Raw genomic sequence first — 24,248 nt, 5'->3', positions numbered from 1 at the left:
TATCAACTTAGGAATAAGTAGCAAAACCAACCCTTTTTAACTGTTAATTTAGAATTTTGGTTGATAACAGACATGGTAAAACAGGGGACATTTTTAGTAGGCTGACCAACATTCCCATTAGATGTCTCTTTCAATTGATCTATATAGACATATAAATATATATATATATACATATTTATATATAATAGAGTCAGTCAACAAATATAATGTCTTGACTGAACAATATCTCTCATATTGAATTTAGACAAAAGAAAAAGAAAATGTCACTTTCATTCTAATTATTGCTTGGTACACTTGTTAGCTAGTATGCTCTCACTATCATTGATCGAAAGATATGTGATAATTAATTATTTAAATTTATATTTATTGACTCACTAATATTCATACCTTTATATCAACTTTCAATTGGAAAAACAAAATGTATATAAACTTTTAATATTACCATTCATACCTTAGTTAGATTTTATTTTTCCCTCTTTCCATTATTATTTAATTATTTAATTCAAATTTGACTCACTTTCATTATATCTTATTACATTGTAAAGGTGTTTATGTATTGAGACGAACTTCAAAGAAACTTTTGTGGCAATAGTTTGTAAGAGGTATGCCTCTAACTTTTATTTAAATACTATGCAAATGTTAGAGGAGTTTGAATATCTTAAATATTCATCCATAGTGTAGTAGGTTCTGGGATTGTTACTGTGTGCTGTGGTGATAACGGAAGGTTGAGAACTTGTGTGTTTTAGTGAAGTAGGATCTGAGAAATTTGTGTGCCGTGGAGATAAGGAAGAAAACTTGTGTGTTGTTTGAATTGATGTTGGCAGATGATAGGTTGCTAGTGACATATCACTATATATAATATTTGAGTGCATATTTTGAGTACACATATTATTACGTAATTGTGTTTGTTTGTTTGACTGGTTTCATTAGAACAACAATACTTGTATGAATGTACTTATTGTGTGTTGGCATACACATATAAAATAGCCTTTTGTACTTCTTGTTTCATATATGTTAGTTTTCTTCTTGTCCCTTCTCACAGAAGAAAGGTTTCAAAAAGGAAGATATATAGGCTCTTATTACCAACTTTGGACATCATGTTTGATAAAAGTTGGTTACAGTTCAACAGGTAATAAGAATTGAGGACTTAGTTAATATTAAGTTAATAAATTCATAGATAGATAGGTTATACCTTTTTCTAATAATTTTGAGTATATATTTTTCATTTAATTGTAGAGCCTCAGATGAGTATAAGCAAGGCGCTAAGAGTTTTGTAGAGATAATAGAGAAAGAGGCTAATTATCCAAAAAAATTATTGTGTCCCTGCAAAGTGTGTCGAAACTTAAGTCACCAAGATGTTAGCATTCTTTATGAGCATTTGATCATAAATGGGATCGATCCAACTTACAAAATATGGTTTCATCATGGGGAAGAAGTATCTAGAAGTGATGATATTGACGAAATGAATCATTTTGATGCTTATAATGTGTTTAGTGCTACAAATCTTGATGACTATGATTTTGACGAACGTGTAGAAGGCCCTGATGACAATTTCACCAAAAAATTAGAAGATGCAGAAATTCCATTATATCCACAGTGCACAAAATACACCAAGTTATCTGCAATTGTTGCTTTGTATAAGCTTAAGAATTCTAATGGATTGTCGGACAAATGTTTTGATGAAATGCTAGGGCTTTTCCATGATATGCTACCTTTTGATAATGTGCTCCTCAAGTCTATGTACTCAGTGAGAAAATTTCTTCGAGCATTCGAGTTAGGATACGAAAGGATTCATGCATGTGTAAATGATTGTTGTTTATTTAGAAAAGATAAAGAGACGTTGGAAAATTGTCCAACATGTGGAACTTCTCGTTGGATGTCAGACAAGCTTACTGGCAAGGTTCGGAAAGGTGTCCCTGCAAAAGTTTTGAGGTATTTTCCTATAATCCCAAGGTTCAAACGAATGTTTAGATAAAAAACAATGGCTAAGAATTTAAGGTGGCATCACAATAATAAGAGTAACGATGGGAAAATGCGTCACCTTGTAGATTCTATTGCTTGGGAGTTAGTGCATGAGAAATGGCCTTTTTTTTCAAAAGAAGAACGAAATCTAAGACTTAGACTTTCTACAGATGGATTAAATCCTTTTAGTAATCTGAGTAGTAAATATAGTGTTTGGCCTGTGATGATGGTTATGTATAACTTGCCCCCATGGTTATGCATGAAACAAGAAAATGTTTTATTGTCATTGTTAATTCCAGGACCGAAGCAACCTGGAAATGACATTGATGTATATTTAGAACCACTCATAGAGGACTTGAATGTATTATGGAATGAGGGAGTTGAAGTTCATGATGCTTTTGATAACACAACTTTCATGTTGAGAGCAATTTTGATGTGGACCATCCAAGATTTTCCAGCTTATGGGAATCTTGCTGGATGTAAAACTAAGGGGTATTGTAGTTGTCCTTTATGTGGTAAAGATACACATTCAGAGTGGTTAAAACATAGCTCAAAGTTTTCATTTCGAGGCCATCGAAAATTTCTTCAAACAAACCATCAATTTCGAACTAAAAAAAGTTGGTTTGATGGAAAAGAAGAGCTTGGAAGTGCACCAAGGATAATGAATGGGAGTAAAATTTTAGAGCATCTAAAATATTTTGTGAATGTATGGGGTAAATCCAAGTTAAAGAAAAGAAAGAGAGGTTGTGATGATAAAAAAGAGATGTGGAAAAAACGATCAATCTTTTTTGAGTTATCTTATTGGAAGGTTAGCATGTATAGAGTTATTTATCTAGATAAAATAACATTGTATTTAGAAGAATTTTTAATTATTTATCTTTTCAATATTTACTTCAGGAGTTATATGTTCGTCACAATTTGGATGTGATGCATATAGAGAAGAATGTGTGCGAAAGCATTATTAATACACTGTTAAATGTTGCTGGGAAGACTAAAGATGGAATTAAAGCTCGTTTGGATTTACAAGATATGGGTATTAGGAGTGGATTACACCCACAAGAGCAAGGGACTAGAAACTACCTTCCACCAGCTATACATACACTTTCAAAGGACGAGAAACACTTATTTTGTGAACGTTTGTTCTTGTTGAAGGTACCAGATGGGTATAGTTCAAATATTCGAAATTGTGTTTCAATGGAACAATGCAAGCTTGTGGGTCTTAAGTCACACGATTGTCACATTTTGATGCAACAATTACTACCAGTTGCAATAAGAGGATTGATGCCTAAGGGTCCAAGGGATGCTATAATAAGATTATGTGCATTCTTCAATCGAATATGTCAACGAGTTATTGACAGGGAGAGCTTGATGACATTTGAAAATGAAGTTGCTGAAACGTTATGCTTGTTTGAGAGATTCTTTCCACCATCATTTTTTGATGTCATGATTCACTTGGTGATTCATATTGGACGAGAAGCACGATTATGTGGACCGGTTCAATTTCGATGGATGTATCCCTTTGAGAGGTGAATTAATAAAAAAAATTATTATTCTTTTATATTTATTATGATATATGGATAGTTTATTAATGATGTACTAATATCTGATGTGATAGACGTATGAAAACACTCAAAGAATATGTCAGAAATCGAGCAAGGCCTGAAGGTTGTATTGCAGAGTCATATCTTGCCGATGAGTGTGTGATTTTTTGTAATGAATTCATTAACAGAATAGGTGAATTGAACACAAAAAAAGGTCGTAATGAAGAGTGGGCCAATGATGTGTTACTTGAAGGTCGTCCAATTTCTGGGAAAAAAGAAATTACGATAACAGATGAGTGGATAGAAATTGCACACCGATATGTTCTGCTAAACACATCTATTGTAGAGCCTTTTATAGAGTAAGTCCATGATGGGTCCTAATTGTTAGTTTTTATGTTCAAAATTAAGTAATTTTAGCCATTTTATTTGAATAAATTAGGATGCATATGGAGGAGTTAAGGAAAACAAACAAAATTTATGAGAGAAATAGTGGCTTGCTTTGGAAAAGACATGTAGAGACATTTCCAAAATGGCTGAAGGAAAAGGTAAACTAGTTCATTCTGAACTGATTTAGCTTAGTGTGTTAAGTTGAGGGATATGACTAATTGAAAACTATATTTAATAACAGGTTCCTATTGATGTGGCTGAAGAAAAAAATTTGTTGAAATGGCTAGCATATGGACCCAGAAAACAAGCAATATCTTACACAGGATTTATTATCAATGGTCAAAGATTCCATGTAAAGGATATTGAGAAGTCTACACAAAATAGTGGTGTCTCCATTGATGCAACAACCATGTGTAGATCTAGTACTAAAGATATATCACAAGTTGCTGGTGTAGTTTCCTACTATGGGGTCCTAAAAGAGATAATCTTGTTAGATTATTACACAGTTCAAATTCCAATTTTCAAATGTCATTGGGCTAATGTTCCTAATGGTGTTAGGGTAGAAGATGGTCTTACATTAGTAAACCTGCACCAAAGTCAATCACAATTTGTTAAAGACCCTTTCATTTTAGCTTCACAAGCTAAACAAGTTTTCTACTCTAGAGAGCATGATTCTTCCAGTTGGTATGTGGTGTTAAGGGCACCCCCCAGAGGATTTTATGACTTGGAATACTATGATAAGCATGAGTATATGCCTATCATTTCAGAAAAAATTTTGAAACTGAGTTGGATGATGTACTTGAAGAAGATCAATATGTGAGAGTGGATTGTGAGGGCACGTTAGTTTGAATATCATGTTGTTTTATTGACAATTGAACTAATCTTGTAGTACTTGTACTTGTTAGTTGTTATGTTCATTTCCCATATGGGACTTATGGTGGCTGTGTTCTCATTTTAGTATAACTAATATAACTAGTAAGTATTCTTACTAGTATTATATAAACAAGAAAAATAAATATATAAACATTAAATTTTCCCAGCTCCAGCACAGGCTGAACAGCTCTAGCAGTTGCTTCCAATAGCTGCCATTTTACATAGATTAATAAAATAATTTTATTAATGTTGGACTTGATTTCATATATTAATGTTGAGTTAACTAGTTTCATGCATTAAATCAGGTACTACCACAAAATATGCCTCCAAAAATGACATCACAACGAAAGATGATAGTAAGAGAAGACTCTTCCGAAGATCTAGAAACAACCACAATCCATATAAGCTCCACTAAGAGAAAGAGGTCACTTAGGAAAAAAACATTTGACACAGAGCAATTAACACCACTCATTAGCTTTTATCATACATTGGCGAAAACACCCACTCAAACTTCATCTACTCCAATGGTAGATTCACCACCAGCCAATACTAGGGGATCTCACAAAAGGGTGCTTGGGAAAACACATAAAACTCCTATAGAAGATAATCATGGGTCATTAGTGGCAACATGAAAGTCACCTCGCCTACAATCATTAGGGGCACAAGATCTTGGAAGCTCATCAAAGTCTATTGTTGATAACTGTGTTGTTGACCACATAGAAGAACGTACAAAAAAGAGAACAAGAGGTCCAACTAAAATGAAGTCTATTGCAACTGATAGTGATGGTCGTTTGGAAGTGAAGTTTAATTCCAAAGGACAACCAATTGGTACAACATCGATAAAATTATCTTCTTTTTTAGGAGCACTTGTGAGAGAAATTGTGCCAATAACAATAACTGATTGGAGGAAGATCACTCCAGGAATGAAAGAAGTTTTATGGAAATCTATACAGGTATAAAGTCTAATCAATATTTATTGTACTATTTTTTATGATCATAAAGTTTGCTACATTTTTTTGACACTAATATATTTGCATATTTAATTTTTTACTAGGTAAGATATAAGGTTGACAAAGAATGGCAAAAGTACTATGTCTTTAGAACAATGGCAGATCTTTGGAGAGCTTCGAAATCAAGATTGGTTTCTAAACTTAGGAAGGCACCCAATGAAGAAGCAAGAATGAACCTGAAACCTGATAACATCAACTCAGAAATTGAGTGGAAAAGTTATGTTAGAGAAAAAACTAGTGCTGAGTATAAAGCATGTTTAATAATAATAATAATATTATTATTATTCTCGTTGCAAGTTTAATTTTCTTAAGTCGGTCATCTACTAATTATCTAAAACACACGTCTTCTAGAAAGAATATTAATTAGTACATGAAGATATATTTATATATATCTAATTTTATCACAAAATAACATATGAATGCATTTGAATTGTAATTACGTATCACATTAAAATACTATATATATATAAATTACTTTTCTTTTTTTGCATGTTACCAATCCATTCAAATTGTATCATCACTTAAATTTCTAGAGGAAATTGAATATTTTGTCCTCAAAATGAGAAAGAAGAAGAGGAAAAACTCATTATTTTATTCGGCTAGATAATTAACTATTTTTTGCTCTTAATAATCTCTATAATTTCTTAGTTGGCACAGCTAAAATTTTTAATAAGACCGAAATACTCCTGACCTTAAAAAAAAAAAATGGTTTATATTTTTTTTGAACCTTATATTTTATTATATTAGTTGTTTGAACTTTATATTTTGATAAATTACTTTTTAAATCCTATATTTTATAAAATAATTCAAATAAAAATTCAAGTATAATAAACAATAACGAAAATATAACCTTTATGCTAAAGAAATTTAGACGAATATATGACAAACAATTAAATATCATACTGATCTCATCTCATCTCTTTACTTTAAATATATAGGGAAAATTTGTAGGGGCTTTCAAAGAAGCTTCATTAGTGGGGCTCTTATGTGTATTCCCGATTTGTAAACAGTTTTCAGCGTATTTTTTTATGACTGTGTATATTATAGTTATATAGAGTAATCTGCAAATTTTCAGGTCTAAATAATTACAATATACAAGTCATAAAAAAATCGCGCTAAAAATTATTCACGGGTCGGGAACACAAAAAAGTTTCACCCCTATATATATATTTTATGCGAGCGGAAATCAAAATATTTGAACCTAATTTTCATACTGTAAATTATTTGGAATTTTCTGAAAATTTGTAGGATGTTCTAAATAGCTACAATATACACGGTTATAAAAAAAAAAACGCGCCGAAAACTATTAATGGGTCGAGAAACACTGAAAGCCTCACCGGTATAGCTTAAAGTGAATCCCAAATAAAAATATTGTCTTATATATATATATTTCAGTTCACAGTTCTTATAAAATTATTTTACAGCTTAGAACTCTGAGATTTTTTGTCACCATGACATAAGAAAAATTATATTTAATAATTTTAACGAAGTAATATAACTTTTTTTTTAAGTTGACTAGACTTTAACAATTTAGGAGTTGTTGAGTTTGGGTCTCTAGATATATGCCTACTTGTCTCATAATTCAACAATGATCATGACACTCGCACCCCTTAGTTTCATGAGATTATTATATGCGTGTGATTTGGAGTTGTCTCTCATGCTTCAACATTTTTTTTATACATTTAAAGTTTTAGTGATCATGATCTTCTCTAATGAACAATATTATAACACTTTTTTTATGAGCTTTCTCCAAAACTATTTATATATATATATATATATATATATATATAAAGGAAGCAACTATAATGCATCTTTTTTTTTGCAACATCAGTGCATCATTTTTCTATTTTGGCACCTGAATAGTCGTAATCCAAAAAAATTTATATGATGGTGTACATTATAGCTATCTAGAATATCCTACAAATTTTCAAGAAATTCTGAATAAGTTATGGTATCGAAACAGGATCTAAACTGTCTGTTGCACGCGTGCCTGTTTTTTTGTATACGCATGTAAAATTTGACAATTTGAACTATGTTTTCGGCTTCGTAAACTATTCAGAATTTCTTAAAAGTTTGTAGGATATTCTAAATACCTACAATGTACACCGTCATATAAAAAAATTTGGGATTATATCTATCCAGGCACAAAAATAGAAAAATGATGTACCGGTATTGCAAAATAAGGGGATGCGTTGTAGTCGTTCCCTATATATAAATAAATAGGATTGTTATTTTTTACTTTAAGGTGTCCAACACCACTTGGTGGGACCTATAGTTGGTTAGCAATATCTTATAATAGTTATTAAATTAAAATGTATGAGACACGATATTAAATTACACCAATAACAATACGTAACTTATGATATTTTGATACTAGCACTAAGTATCCTTAGCGATTCTCAAATATATATATGGTAACACATTTAATATATGTAGGTGTAACATTTTCTTAGAATCAAAGGCTTATATGTATATATTTTCATGTTTTTCAACGTATAAAAAAGCTAATAAGGTGGTCACAAACTTTGACCATTAAAAGCTATTAATAACGGCCCTACCAAAATGAAAGAAAGAAAGTTCTTTCCATCTTTCTCATAGAAATTTCAATAAACTCCAACAACACGCCTATCAATAAATTAAGTTGGATGACTGACTCTGAACATAGAAAAAGTAAAGCTCCACTTCTCATATATATATAGTACTTGTCGGTTTGCTCTTTTTTTTTAGTAGAAAATTCCAAGTGTCTCCCATTGATATATATAATTCTTAGTGAAATTTAGAAAGTTAGGTCCAACAAATCAATTGAAGACTTTTACATAAAAATGCCTCTAAACCTAATTTTACCAAACCCCCTTGTGAATTCCCTGCTTCCACACCCAAGCCATCTCACAAAAATAAGGACATTTTAGTCTTTGTAAGTAGCATGGAAATTCTTGAAGAACAAAAGCACCCCATCTTTTCATTACAATACACATGTCATTTTCTCATTGGTGACTACTTCAAGACTTGAGGAAAATTCAACTTAGAGTAGAGATCACACCAACTCATGCTAGATGTCATCCACACAATATATAAATACACCATATATATGAGGAGTCTCATTGCTACTGTGAGTCCAAATCAAGAAAATCTCTAACCATGGCAGGAGCTCCCATCTCCAAAACCCAACTCACAATTCTCTCCTTCCTTCTATCCCTAGCCCTAGTTTTTGTCCTCGGAACAGCCGAAGATGGTTTTGTCAGAGCCATGGACAGGAAGCTTCTAGGGCTGAAAAAGGAGAAGTTCAGCCACTTCCGGTTCTACTGGCACGACATCTACAGCGGCCAAAACCCTACCGCCCTGTCAATAATCACACCTCCGGCCAACACATCGAAAAACGGGTTCGGCTCCGTTAGCATGATCGACGATCCCTTGACAGAAGGGCCAGAACTAAGCTCGAAGTTGCTAGGAAAAGCTCAAGGTTTTTATGCCTTAGCTTCACAGACTGAGGGTGCCCTACTCATGGCTATGAACTTTCATATAGTTCAAGGAAAGTACAACGGGAGCACTCTCTCCATCCTTGGTCGAAACCAGGTGTTCCATAAGGTTAGAGAGATGCCTGTGATTGGTGGCAGTGGCCTTTTCAGGTTCGCACGTGGCTATGTTCATGCTAGTACTTACAAGTATGACCCTTCCAATGGAGATGCTGTGGTTGAGTACAATGTTTATGTGCTCCATTACTAGTTTTTCATGTGTGGTTTTTGGTTTTTTGAACTTGATCATTTTTGTTCTTGCCATACATCTTGTTATTTATGACATGACAATTTTGAATTATTTTTATAATAATAAATTATATATAGTGGGAACATTTGATGAGAAATTGGACATGTTTCCAACAATTAATAAATTATCTGATTGTGGAATGTTTATTTATTTAAGGCTTTACCTTCGTAACTCTAAAGCTTTCATGAGTGGGGTAAAGCTATTAAAGAAATATATATATATATATTTATATATTTAGCCATACTGCCTTGGTGACCGATCATTGAAGATGTTGTTATACCTAAACATTACGTTTGAGACTCACTATTTAAAAACAAAAAACAAAAAAACAGTCCTGTCACTATCGGGTGTTTGGTATGGGATAAAATAAAAGTGAGAATGAGTGTTTGATTCAAATTTTAAGGGGTAAAGTTAATAATTTATGTGAGCCTCACATATATTTTAAGAGTAAAATGAACCTTTTTATACCTAAGAGTTTAATACTACCCCCTCCATCTACACTTTCTAAAACAACTTAATTACTCAAAACAAACATACTATGTGTAATAATTGAACATATAATTTGAGTGCAAGTATCATTGTTTGGTATAAATATCACTATTTTAATATAAATGTACACACTATTGGCATAAAAAAAAAAGGTAAAGATCAGGGACCACGTGCTTATGGTATGCATGTGAAGTTTGCACCACTTATTATAGGGCAAAGATATTTAGTCGTGCTAGGCAGGAGGATAATGGGAGATGTTCCATTTCACAATCTCATCCATTATTATTAACTCTTAAATATGAAACCAGCGGAGATTATTTGGTATATATTTGGTAATCACAGTCGTTAATTTCTCTTTGATGGTTTGGAACTTAATTTTGGGGAAGCTGACTTTTGATTTTATTAAGAAATATGTAAAGCATTTCTACAAGCCCAACGCATTATTATTGGTGCAATTGTATATTTCAATTTAAATTAAAATAGTAGAATTTACACTCCTTGTGGCTTTTTTTTTTTTATCGTTATCAATTTTTTAATGTTTGTATGGCTTTATATTTCCCATATAAATATATAATTTAACAATTAAGCCATAATGAATGACTTAATTAAGTTGTATTATTTTTAATGATATATAATTTTGTAATTTTAATTTTTTATATTTTTTTATATGTTGTTAAGCTTTTTTTTCCAAGTTTGTTACTTTATAAACAATAGCTACAGTATATATACACATGTATAATCAATTCGATATAAATATATATATATATCTGTTTTATATAAAAAGTGTATAGATAACGGAAATTTTTGGTTTTAACGGTTTTTTAATTTTTCTCCATTAACTTTAACAGAATATTCTTATATTTAACAAAATGTTATTATATTTTACGGTAGATTGTAAACATATCTTAAACTTAAATAAAATTAGACAAATAAATAATTAAACAAATGAAAATAAGATATTTTTGAGATATTTTACAATGATAATTATTTAAAAATAATAAAACCATATATTATATAACTTAAATAAAATTTCATTCAACTTAAACTTAATATTATATTAAACATATAATATATAATCTATTGTTGTCACTGTTAAATTTAAAAACTAGAACAAACATAAACTTAAACAAAAGTAAATAAATAAATAAATAAATATATGCTACACCCAGATTTTGAGATTAGAAGTTATGACACCGAAAACTGGGCTCATCAGGTGTGAGCTTTAAATGTATGAAGACATCATATTGTCCAACCGTTAAACCTCTTTGAAGTAAAACAACAATCTCGATCGAGGATGTGGAACCTCGAATATTCTCTGAGCTCGCAATAGGTAATGGCACGACACTATATTGTTTGCCGATTGTCTTCAGATGAGATAGCTCGAGCTCGGGAAGTGCAAGCTCGTCAGCACCTACTTGTCCCAAGAATAGCGCGAAGTTGGGTGACAGGCTCGTGATTGACTCATAGTCTCGACATAGAACATCCATAACATATTTAGATTGTGACAAATGAACCCGTTTGTCTGTTCTCAATACCTGAATATCAAGAAAAAAATGCACAGCCCCCAAATCTTTCAAGGCAAATAGTTGGTTAAGCTGAGAAATAAGGTTGTCAATTTCTATAGAAGAACTCCCTGTCAAGAGTATATCATCTACATATACAAGGACAAATAAAGTATGTGTAGATGAAAATCTAACAAACAAAGAAGAATCAACTTTAGAAGCAACAAAACCAAGAGTGAGTAAAGTTTGTCGAAGCTTATCAAACCAGGCTCTAGGAGCCTATTTCAAACCATATAAAGCCTTGTGAAGCCGACAAACCAAATTGGATCTCTTAGAGTCAACAAAACCAGGGGCTGTAGCATGTATATTTCTTCATTTAATTCACCATTTAGAAATGCATTATTGACATATAATTGTCTAATGCACCAATTTCTAGAAACAACAACTGTGAAAATAACTCGAATAGTGGTTGGTTTCACAACAAGGCAAAATGTTTCATGAAAATCAAACCCATACCTCTGTGTGAAGCCTTTAGCAACCAGTCAAGCTTTGTATTTGTTAACACTCCCATCAGGATTTTCCTTTAGCTTGAAGACCCACCTACCACCGATTGGCTTTCTTTGTAATGGCAGCTGGACTAAAGACCAAGTTCTATTCTTTTGAAGTGCACTTAACTCTTCCATCATTGCTGTCCTCCAATGATCATCATTTATAGCATCAGTAAGAGAAAATGGTTCCATTGAAGAAAAAAACACTTTCGGTTTGTGGATTCTTGCCTTGGCTCTTGTCACCATTGCATGAGTATTGATATTTGGAGGATCAAGAGAAGCTGTTAGTGGTTGGGCTGAGGACAAAGTGTCTGCCATGACAGAAGAAGAGGAAATTGCAGCAGTACTTGATGAAACTTGATCAGTATTATTGTGGCCTAGGGAATCAGCCATAGGGCTAACTGTGGAGCCATCTGATCCACGCTCAATGGGAACACCACATGTTGAAGGTGGCACATTAGTTTCTTGTAAAACATTCACTCTAGAGACAGGCATAGCAGGTTTAATGGTGGTTGGTGTAGGAATTAAAACAGAAGTATTGTTTGACTTTTGAGTAGAGTGAGAAACAAAATCTGACTTATATATGCTGGGAAAATGATGTTCATTGAAAATAACATCTCGGGAAATGTAAAGTCGACCATTAGGAGCCAAGCACTTGTACCCCTTGTGCTTGAAACTATATCCCAGAAAAATGCATTCTAACGACCTATATTCTAATTTATTTCTGTTATAAGGCCTAGTGTGAGGATAACATGCACAACCAAAAATTCTCAACTTAGAATAATCTGGATTTTTATTAAACAAAACATGAAGGGGAGTTCTATTACCAAGAACATGTGATGGAAAACGATTTATGAGGTAGACAGCAGTCCTCACTGCCTCATCCCAATGGTGAACAGGTAAGTTAGCATTAGCTAAAAGAGTTAAGGCAATTTTTATAATATAACGATGCTTGCGCTCAGCCACTCCATTTTGTTCATGAGTAGTTGGGCAAGAAAGTCTATGGTTAATGACATGAGTGTTCAAAATATTAGTGAATACTCTATATTCTCTCCCCCCCCCCCCCCCCCCCCCCCCTAATTTGATTGAATAGCCTTAATTTTACACTCAAGTTCATTTTCGACTAAAGTTTTGAAATTAAGAAATGTTTGGAAAGCTTTAGATTTTTAGCAAATAAACCCAAGTGAACCTAGAATAGGCATCTATGAAATGAATGTAATATTTGTACCCATTATATGAGACATTGGGGGCCGGACCCCAAATGTCAGTATGAATGAGTTGCAAAGGCTTAGTATATTGAGTAACAGATAAAGGAAAAAAAGCTTATGACTCTTCCCTTGACAACAGGCAGAACAAAAATCAGATTGTGCTTTATTAACATGAGAAACATTACATGACTTTAGCACAGAGGCAACAATTTTGGCCGATGGATGGCCTAACCTATTGTGCCACAACATATAGTCAGAATTTAGACTAATAGAGTATCAATATCTGAATTGAAAACTGGAGTTGAACATGGAGTGTTGAAAAGAATGGGAGACAATGGAAGACTATACAGTCTGTTTTGAAGCTGGCCCTGCAACAAAATCTTCTTTGAAGCACCGGATGGATTTGAAGACGCCATGAACAAAGGCAGAGAACAAAGAACAACGAAAGAGAAGGAAAATGATCGCATTACGGCGCTGCCATGTAAAGAATATTGAAAGTATTGATTTCTGTATATTTGAACAAAGAATATAACCCAAGTATTTATACAGAGAAAAACCTAAACAGAGCTCATAACCAAATAAACAACCTAACATAAAACTGTTACACAAAATGAACAACATTAGTTACAAGTAATAGACAATACAAACTTTTTGAACTCCTAACAGTATGGGTTGGGTATTTTCTTTTTATATTTAATCATTTTTCTTTTTTTTTTTTTTATTCCTTCATCTTTTTTTTAATGGTTCGAAGTAGAAACAACTGAGTTGGGGAGGTTGTTCGATCCATCGATGGGTTAGTTGGGTCTTCTAGTAATGTGGATATAGTTTTAGCTGTTGATAATGATCATGTGAAGATGAAGTTGTATGAGCTTTACAAGACTGCTACTCAAGGACCTTACTTAGATCCTCAATCAATGGCGTTGAATTTTTTTGCAAAATCGAAATGGTTAAATATCATCAACTTTAATCTTATGAAGCATGAATTAATGTGCACCTTTAAAAAAACACATAGATAAATCAAAATATTATACAAGAGCCTCTTGTAGAGAAATCAATTTTTGCATTATGTAATGAACTTTGTTATACCCAGATTTTGAGATAAGGAGTCTTGATCCCGAAAGCTGGGCTCGAAGGGTGTGAGCTCGAAGTATGCATGGTCGTCATTTGATCATTTAGTCAGACCGCTCTATTGTAATTGCCGAAGATGTGCAACCTCGAATATGTTATGAGCTCGCATGGCATGACACTTAAACATATTTTTCACCAATTGCCTTCAGGCGACAGAGCTCGAACTCAGGAAGTACAAGCTCGGATGTAGTAGCTTCGTCGGCATCCACATGCCCCGAGCATAGCATGAAGTTGGGGTAGCAAGCTCGTGAATGACTCTTGGTCTCGACAGGGTCAATGCTAATGGCCGATCTCGAAGATTGGATAATTCATCTTAAATAACCCATAACATGTGAACGTGTTTATTGTTATTTAATCCCCTAATTTAAGGGATATTATTTAATCTGTTATCCGTTCCTGATTTCCATGGGACGTTTCCATGTATATAGGATATATTGCATTTAATATCATTATTTCAATTGATATACAGAATATCTTCCCGAAATATGTGGGAATGAACTCTGTAACCTTCCCTATAAATAGAGAATGAATTACCACTTGTAAGATATCGAATTCTGATTTTTGATTTCTTGGTAGAAAGCTCTGGGTAATTCATCTTTGAAGAATTTCCAGAAAACTCCAAATCTTAATAACATAGACTCGTGGACTAGGCAGAATTAATTGCTGAACCACGTAAAAACCTTCTTATCTTCCTCTTTAAATTCATTCGCTCCATTTTCCATTTACTTAATTGCTCTACTGTTTAAGTTGACGAAAAACGGCGTCAACAAACTCTTTTGAATGTTCAGATGAGGAGCAATATTTTGTGTTTTATTAGCATATGTATAATATCCTTTAGGTTGACAGATCACTTGATGAGTTCTTAGCTAACAAAGCATGAGACTGTGGGATGTTATCAAGTTATGTATAAGACTAAATTTAAGTATTTAGTAACCAGCTACCATAATATAGGTGACTGGTTACCTATAAGATAGTAATAAGTTAACATGATGGTAACTGATTACTTATAATATATGTAACTGTTTACTTACCCTCAAGATCATAACAAGTTATTGTGGTAATAATTGGTTATTTATAATATAGGTAACTGGTTAACCCAAAAATATTAGCAAGTTACGAGAATATCCTAATTTGAAAAAAAAATTATAAAAATGTAACAAGTAATATATCAAGTAACGAGTTACTTGACCTAATATTAAAAAAAAAATCATGATCCGAAGAAAAAAAAAAAAAACAATGTAAAAAGAAAATTCATAAAAAAAAATGGAAAAGTTATAAATACATATTTTGTAAGAGTGCTTATAAAAAAAGCCATAAATATGAAAGAAATCTCTTTTTAAATTAAAATATTTAAAACCTGATACTAAATTGCACTTGTGTACCACTTAGCATTAGTCTATTTCAATGTAAGAACTTTCAAGATGTTCACAGATTTTTACAATTATTAAAGGCTGAAGCGACTGATGGACCTACCAAAATGAAAAGAAAAGAAACAAAATGTATTTTGAACTATTCCTAGAAATTTCAACAAATTTCTATTTATATTATTTTAGTAGAAAATTCCAAATCTCCCATCGATGTAATTCTTAATGAAACTGAGAATTTAGATCCAACAACCCAATAGAAGCCATGTCATCAAGCTCATCTTTTCATCTCCGTACACGTGTCATGTTCTCATTTATCACAACAACTATTCACACAATATAAATACACTACATCGAGTCTCATATCAGTACTGTGTTTCGAAAACATTATTTCCAAATTGCCAAGAAAATCTCTAACCATGGCAGGAGCTCCCATCTCCAAAACCCAACTCACAATTCTCTCCTTCCTTCTATCCCTAGCCCTAGTTTTCGTCCTTGGAACAGGCGAAGATGGTTTTGTCAGAGCCATGGACAGGAAGCTTCTAGGGCTAAAAGAGGAGAAGCTCAGCCACTTCCGGTTCTACTGGCACGACATATACAGCGGCAAAAACCCCACCGCCGTGATGATAATCCAACCGCCGGCCAACAAATCGAAAAACGGCTTCGGCATCGTTAGCATGATCGACAATCCACTGACAGAAGGGCCAGAATTAAGCTCGAAGTTGCTTGGAAAAGCTCAAGGGTTTTATGGTTTAGCTTCGCAAGAAGATATTGCCATGCTAATGGCAATGAACTTTCATATAGTTCAAGGAAAGTACAATGGGAGCACTCTCACCATCCTTGGCCGAAACCAGGTGTTCGATAAGGTTAGAGAGATGCCTGTGACTGGGGGCAGTGGTCTTTTCAGGTTCGCACGTGGCTACGCTCATGCTAGCACTCACACGTTTGACCCTTCTACTGGAGATGCTGTAGTTGAGTACAATGTTTATGTGCTCCATTACTAGTTTTTCATATATGGTTTTTGGTTTTTGATAACTTTGTTGCTTAGTTAGATTGATTTTTGTTCTTGCCATACGTCTTGTTATTTATTATGATATGGCGTGGATGACCCACTTCGATACTGTGGGAACATTATCTGATTGTGGAATGTTTATCATATTTATTTAAGACTTTACCTTCGTACAAAATTTTGTAAAAGAAATAATGGCTTCTCTCTAAAGTTTCCATGAGTGGGGTAAAGCTATTAAAGAAATATACATATTTATATATATATATTTAGCCATACTGGCTTGGTGACCGACCATTGAAGATGGTCTTAACGGCTATAATATAAAAAGTGATGATATATACATGTGACTTGTTATTTAAAAAAAAATAGTGTCATATAATTATATATAATATTAATAGTGTCATATAATTATATATAGTATTCACACGCTATTGTCATAAGAAAAGCTAAAGCTTAGAGACCACGTGCTTATGGTATGCATGCGATAAGTTTGGACCACTTATTTATAGGGCAAAGATATTTAGTCGTGCTAAGGGGGATAATGGGAGATGTTCCATTTCACAATCTCATCCATTATTAATTTTTAAATATGAAACCAGCGGAGATTATTTGGTATATATCTGGCAATCACAGCCGTTAATTTCCCTTTGAATGGTTTGGAACTTAATTTTGGGGAAGCTGACTTTTGATTTTATTAGAGAAATTATAATAAATGACCTAAAATAATGGTACGAAGAAATTAATGTCTTCATTTTTTAAATTATAGAGAAATGATCCTTTTATATTGTTGATTACCTAAGTTATCATTTTGCACCAAGTCCCAAGTGAATATTATATTTTACCTAAGGCTAAAGAGGTTAAAGAGAGTAAGAGTAAATGTGAAATTTCGCTATACTAATTTGTTGTATTAGACCGTTTGTTAATTTTTTTAAAACCGGGATTTTTATCTAACTAATGGTTGTTTTAGGGGCTATTATTCTCGTTGTCCCATTTTATTAAGAAGTATGTAGAGCATTTCTATAAGGCCCAACACATTATAACATGACACATATTTTCATTGGTGTAATTTAAGAGTAAATCTCATATATTTTAATTTAAATTAAAATAGTGGAATTTACACTCTTTGTGGCTTTTTTTTATCATTTATTTATTTATATGGGAATTTTAAATTTTTAATGTTTGTATGACTTTATATTTCCCATATAAATATATAATTTAACATTAAGCTATAATGAATGACTTAATTAAGTTGTATTATTTTTAATGATATATAATTTTGTAATTTTAATTTTTTTATATATATTTTTTATGTTGTTAAGCTTTTTTTTTCCAAATTTTTTACTAAACAATAGCTACAGTATATATACATTTTTATAATAAATTCAATATATATATATGATTAGGTAGGCTAACACTTTTGCCCTGTGAGAGCATTCTTTATCTAAAATGATTGGTCCACGTAGAGTGGTTGTACAATAATTAAAATAATTCGACAATTAATTTAGAGTATTTTTTATATAATACATTTAAACTAATTTATAAAAAAACTATATATACATTATTATAATCTTCAAGCCTTTAATAATGTTACTCTATAAAATTATATTTAATAATTAAATAAGTAAAATAATTGAATTAAAAAAATAGAAATCAGATTGGATGGGTTAACCTGACAACTTACCATTTCATTGGGTGGGTTCAAACTTCTATTTTTTTGATTGGGCGGGTTACGAGTTGACATATGTCAACCCAACTTTCACATTAGACGAGTAAAAATCTCACATAACTCGACTAATCTGCTTAATAAACACACCTTTTTTTCACGTAGAAACTCCTCTATCATCCTCTTTCAAGATATATGGTTGTTATTTTTGTTTATCTAACTTGAAATAAGACTCAATCTCAAGCAATTCTATCTTTTGGCTCAATGTTTTGAATTGGTTTACACTACAAGAAAAAGAGTTTTTAGAGGTGGAAATATTACCGGCGGACTAAGTCCGCCGGTAATGTGCAATATATTAGCGGCGGAGTATTGGGTCCGCCGCTAATAATGGGGAAATCAAAATAAAAAATTAATTTTTTTTATTAGCGGCGGACTTTCCTGTTATTAGAGGCGGATTGTCCGCCGCTAATACAATGCCCGGGAACGGTTTCAAAATTATTACCGGCGGGTTCCACCGGTAATATTACCGGCGGGTTAATAGCGGCGGACCGCCGGTGATAGTGCATTACCGGCGGATTAAATGCAGCGGGACCCGCCGGCGTTGTGGTATTACCGGCGGAGACCCGCCGGTGATGTTGTAATACCGGCGGGAACCCGCCGGTAATAATGGTATATAGAGCCTTTTTTCAGCCTTCTTCTTCTTCAACGTTCCTCCGTCCGAAAACTCCCTCTCTCTCTCACAGATCTCTCGCTGGTTTTCTCTCGCCAGTTTTGTCTTCAAGATTGTATCCAAGGTACAATCTTTAATTGCTGTTATCATTCTGTTTGTTTTATGGTTTGGTTTGGTTTGTGCTTTAATCTGATTCTGAAGTGGGTTTTATAGATTTCTCTCGAATGCTTCGTCTCTAGGATAGCAAGCTGAATAACGAGAAGTAATCAAATTTTCAATTTAAATTTTTTATGTAACATTTTGTCACAATAGACTATGTGCTATACAGTGAGTATGCACCCTGATTTAAGGCTTTATCTCACGTTTTTTTTAGAGTCAAAGGGACTACTGGAGTCGAACTTGCATCTGGCCTTCATTAGTATTTAAAGTATTTAGGGGCAAAGATCTCGAAGATCCAGATAACTTTTATATATATATATATTAAATTTGTGTGATTGGGTGATTTCTTTGAACTTTTTCATATATATATTGATTCATATATATAATATATATATTGGGTGATTTCTTTGAACTTTTTCATATATAGGGATTAAAAAAATAAGAATCTTTTATGTTTCTTAGTTTAATTGCTGTCTTTCTAGTAGTTTTTTTCTTAGTTTAATTAATTAAATAATAAAATTTTGATTCAACATTATTTAATTAAATAATTTAATTTAATTTTTTATTGAATAACATTATCTAATTGAATAATTTAATACAAATCTTAAAAATTAATAATGATTAATTAAATAGTTAATATTATTAATTATATAATTTAATAGTTAATGTTATCTAATTAATAATATTAACTATTATTAAATTATTTTAATATAGAAATTAAAAAAATTATTTAATAAAATTTTTTACAATTAATAATGATTAATTAAAAATTACTACATATCTTATAATAATTTATTTTTTAATTTTTTAATTAATTAAATAATAAAAGTTTGATTCAACATTATTTAATTAAATAATTTAATTTAATAAGTCTTTAAAATTAATAATGATTAATTAAATAAATAATAAATTATTTTAAGAAATTATTTTAATTTATTTATTAAATATTATTATCTAATTTTAACTAATATTAAATTATTTTAATATAGAAATTAAAAAATTTATTTAATAAATTTTTTTACAATTAATAATGATTAATTAAAAATTACTACATATCTTATAATAATTTATTTTTTCTGTCCCGGTATGCTTGTGATTGATGGTTGTTGACTACAACTATCGATTACAGAGATATCGGCACAGAAATAATAAGTTTAAAGTATTAACAATAAAATAATGAAATGATTTTTTTTTAAATTTGAATAAAATTATATAATAAAACATCATAAAATAACATAAGATATTATAATATTGCATAAGATTTAAAAAATGATAACAAATTTTTTTGTTATCCATTCCTATTCACATTACTAAAACTCACAGACTCTTGTAACACTCTAGATGGAGATTGACAAGACTTGGACAACATTGAGAAATCGTGCTTGTCAAGAATATTGGAATGGTCTACAATCTTTTTTGAGGATGGCCTCGGAATATAAGGATTCTGATGGAAGAATTAGGTGTCCGTGTGTCAGATGCATAAATAACAGGCTTGAAATTTTACCTGTTGTCGAAGCACATGTATTCGATAGGGGATTTTATCAAGGTTATGAGAGGTGGATTTATCATGGGAAAGCGGAACTAGATGTTGTTGATGAGGTAGTTGATGATGATGAAGTTGACGAGATGATTCCCATAGTGGAGGACTTCCTCTTACCGACAACTGAGCAAGTAGACAATAGTGGCGCAAGTGAATATTACGACGAGTTATTTGAGGAGATTGAAGCTGAGTTGTATCCTGGATGTGATTGGATTTCTTCCCTTAACTTCTTAGCTAAGCTATTACATTTGAAAGTTAGAGGGAAGATTCCTAACAACATATTCGATGAATTATTGAAGTTGTTAAAGCTTTCCTTTCCAAAGGAAAATAAAATTCCATCAACATACTACGAGGCTAAAAAGAGATTGAAGAAATTAGGGTTGGGATACGAGTCGATTCATGTGTGCCAATATGATTGCTGTTTATTTTACAAAGAGCATGCAAACAAAGAGGAATGTCCAGTTTGCGAAACTAGTCGATGGGTTACTTTTGAAAAAACTAAAGGAAAAAAGTTGCCGCATAAGGTGATGCGTTACTTTCCATTGACACCTCGGTTGAAAAGACTATACAGCTCAAGGCTTACAGCGAAGGACATGCTATGGCACCACACTGGGAAATCGAAAGATGATGGAGTGATGCGACACCCGGTGGATGGGATGGCATGGAAGAACTTTGACGTCAATCATCCTGGTTTTGCAAGTGATCCTAGGAATGTCCGTTTAGGCTTAGCTGCTGATGGATTTAATCCATTTGGCAACATGAACCTCGCATAAAACACTTTGTTGTTGCCTCCAAGTGCGAGATAGGCCTCCAAGTCACTTTGTTGTTGCCAGGACATTACTTGGATTTCGCTGATGTACCTCAACAATTTAAGGAACAAGTCGTACAAAGGATGAAGGTACAAATTTAGAACAAGTCTTGTGGTATAATTTTTTTTATTAAAATCATTTACAAACTAAACTAACGTGTTATTTTTAATGTAGTATTTTTATAATGTTGATGGTCATCCAGAACCCGAGAGAGTTATGAAAACTATCTACACAGAGATGCGCAAAAGATATTCTGAGAGAAAGAACATCAGACATACTCACTTCAAAAAATATTACTCTAATCCGGAAGATTTGCAGAGTGTTTTAGTTGCCCCACCTGACCATTGCTCCAAGGAGAGTTGGAAAGATATTGTTCAGTTGTTTTTGAGCCCAAAATTTATCGCGCGATCCAACCAAAACAAGAAAAACAGAAAAGAAATGAAGTATACATCGACGCAAGGCACAAAATCGATGGCAGCTAAGCGTCACCAATTTGTAAGTAAAAATATTAATTTAATTTAACAAAATTTTACATTCTAACTTCCTATCTCTAAATTTGTATAGGCGAACCCTGATGAACATGTTATTGATACTTGGAAAGATAGCCATTTGAGAAAATCGACAAAAGTTTTTGTCAACGACACAGCTCGAGAAACTTTTGTAAGTTTAAACTTTTGTGTTATTATTTTCATTAAACTATGTTACTGATGTGTTTCTAACACTTTTTATGAACAGGAAAAAATGACGGAAGAGCTTGAGAGGGCACGACTTCAAAGCCAGTCTCAAGGACCGACGGAGGGATCTGAAACTGGATCTGCTGCTGAATCCTCGTCGATCGATCAATACGAGATTATGAGTAAAGTACTTGGGGAGAGGCCTGACTTTCAAAGAGGAGTAGGTTACAGCAAAGGCAAAGGGAAAAAATCAGCTTCCAGCTCCACAAGTCAAAGTCAGTCACATGCCCAACCTGCTCATACACCTCAGGAAGACATGGCTACTATGGCGGAAGTAATTAAGTCAATGCGTGAAGAGATCCGGATGTTGAAATCTCAACAAGGTCCATCTGGTAATCCTTAGCATACCAGTACAGAAACTGAGTCGCGGTTTGAAAGCCTTCTCCAACGATATTTACCATCACAACCTGAAGGCGGTATATCTTCTCAAAGTCCACCTCCTTGGTCGATGCCACAACAACAACAACATGTGTATCCACCTCAACAGAATTATCCAAACACGTATGGACGCTCCTCCCAGTCCCCTCCTTTTTATTACCCCGACGTCCCTACAGGATCTCAAATGTCACATCCTAGGCGTCGTGACTTCGGAGATTCATCGCAGCAGCAGCATCCACAACAGATGTATGGTCAATTTGTGAGTTCGTCGCAGCAGCAGAGGTATGGTCATTTTGAGAGTTTTTTGCATCAGTCTCCCTTGCCGCGACCACATGCTCGACAATTTAGATCATCTTCGCAGCATCACTCTACACAAGCACCACAGTTTGCTTCACCACTGTTGCCGCGCCCTAATACTAGTGATCAAGATATTGATCTTAATGAATATTTTACACCAAGTTGGCCCGATCAAGACAATAATAATTAGATTATGCTTTTTAATTATATTAAGACAATTGAAATTTTATTATGTTTATTTTATAATTAGTTCATATGTAATTAAAATGAGACAATTTGTATTTTATTAAGTTAATTTTATGATTAATTACAATGTTATTTTTGTTTGATAAATATTAATTGTGTTATTAATTATAATTTATGTTAAATATTATTATTTTTAAATAAGTATTATATGTATATTTATTAAGAAATAAAATAAAATTAATTATTATATTTTAATATTAGTATTTTAATACCAGCGGATTAATAGAGGCGGAACTCGCCAGTAATAAACGAGTCAAATGTGGAACGCTGTGACACATTTGACTCGTTTATTATCGGCGGGTTCCGCCTCTATTAATCCGCCGGTAATAATACAATACCGGCGGATGGTGTCAGTCGGTCGGTAATGGTGGTAATACCGACCGATTATTACCGGCGGGGTTTTACCGGCGGACTTCCGCCGGTAATATAAAATACCGGCGGATGCACCATGTACCGGCGGGATCCTCCGCCAGTAATAGTAATATTTGTTGTTGTGTTAGATGGAATACGCTCACTAGAGCTTCCATGGCTTTGATCTCATATAAGAATAGATAGTGAAATGAAATTTTAGACAATAAAAATTGTTAATGTAGAAAGTACAATTAATGTAAGATATATGATAAGAAGCACATGACCTCTATCTCAATACTAATTACTGATGAGCGAGTAATTCACTCATAAAAAATTCACTCATAAAAATGTTATTATCCCGAATGATTATTCGGCATAATAACCCTTGAAGTTAAAATCTCTAATTTTTATGATAATAACTTTTACAAGCATTTGCTAGACATGGTATATATAAGCTCATTAAAAAAAAATTGCATTTCGCAAATGATTGAAACCCAACAAAATCCTAAACCTCAATTATTAGGAAATAGATATATTATTTATTATTTCTTTTTTTGTTTTTCTGTTATTTGTAGTTACCGTTATTTTGTCCTGTAGCTCAGATGATTATATCTTATA

The 24,248-nt window shown here is 32.7% G+C and overlaps 5 protein-coding genes across 6 annotated transcripts; all 5 read left to right on the top strand.

The window, feature by feature from the left end:
* The first annotated feature begins 231 nt into the window (after window positions 1-231).
* On the top strand, window positions 232-2,649 carry LOC133783816 (uncharacterized). 2 transcript variants are annotated; one of them, XM_062223433.1, is made up of 3 exons: window positions 232-602; window positions 1,043-1,129; window positions 1,237-2,034. In XM_062223433.1, the coding sequence occupies exons 2-3, from the start codon at window positions 1,098-1,100 to the stop codon at window positions 1,973-1,975; spliced, it is 771 nt and encodes a 256-aa protein (XP_062079417.1). In that variant the 5' UTR covers window positions 232-602; window positions 1,043-1,097; the 3' UTR covers window positions 1,976-2,034. The 2 variants fall into 2 exon arrangements, with proteins under 2 accessions (XP_062079417.1, XP_062079418.1); XM_062223434.1 differs by lacking the exon at window positions 232-602 and adding an exon at window positions 2,262-2,649 and having other exon boundaries at window positions 905-1,129; window positions 1,237-1,932.
* A 175-nt stretch (window positions 2,650-2,824) lies between these two features.
* On the top strand, window positions 2,825-4,846 carry LOC133783815 (uncharacterized). Its single transcript, XM_062223432.1, has 2 exons — window positions 2,825-3,488; window positions 3,578-4,846. The coding sequence occupies exons 1-2, from the start codon at window positions 2,890-2,892 to the stop codon at window positions 3,864-3,866; spliced, it is 888 nt and encodes a 295-aa protein (XP_062079416.1). The 5' UTR covers window positions 2,825-2,889; the 3' UTR covers window positions 3,867-4,846.
* Window positions 4,847-5,072: 226 nt separating this feature from the next.
* On the top strand, window positions 5,073-6,528 carry LOC133784723 (uncharacterized). Its single transcript, XM_062224002.1, has 3 exons — window positions 5,073-5,716; window positions 5,818-6,028; window positions 6,521-6,528. The coding sequence occupies exons 1-3, from the start codon at window positions 5,522-5,524 to the stop codon at window positions 6,526-6,528; spliced, it is 414 nt and encodes a 137-aa protein (XP_062079986.1). The 5' UTR covers window positions 5,073-5,521.
* Window positions 6,529-8,869: 2,341 nt separating this feature from the next.
* LOC133781698 (dirigent protein 22-like) lies at window positions 8,870-9,675 on the top strand. Its single transcript, XM_062220762.1, has one exon. It carries the CDS (start codon window positions 8,912-8,914, stop codon window positions 9,494-9,496), a length of 585 nt encoding a protein of 194 aa, XP_062076746.1. The 5' UTR covers window positions 8,870-8,911; the 3' UTR covers window positions 9,497-9,675.
* Window positions 9,676-16,133: 6,458 nt separating this feature from the next.
* LOC133781697 (dirigent protein 22-like) lies at window positions 16,134-16,961 on the top strand. Its single transcript, XM_062220761.1, has one exon. The coding sequence runs from the start codon at window positions 16,194-16,196 to the stop codon at window positions 16,776-16,778; it is 585 nt and encodes a 194-aa protein (XP_062076745.1). The 5' UTR covers window positions 16,134-16,193; the 3' UTR covers window positions 16,779-16,961.
* The last annotated feature ends 7,287 nt before the right edge of the window (window positions 16,962-24,248 follow it).

This window comes from Humulus lupulus, chromosome 6, assembly GCF_963169125.1.
Source record: "Humulus lupulus chromosome 6, drHumLupu1.1, whole genome shotgun sequence".
NCBI classification, from domain to species: domain Eukaryota; kingdom Viridiplantae; phylum Streptophyta; class Magnoliopsida; order Rosales; family Cannabaceae; genus Humulus; species Humulus lupulus.
The sequence above is the reverse complement of the archived record's forward strand: the minus strand, read 5'-3'. Positions and strand labels throughout refer to the sequence as shown.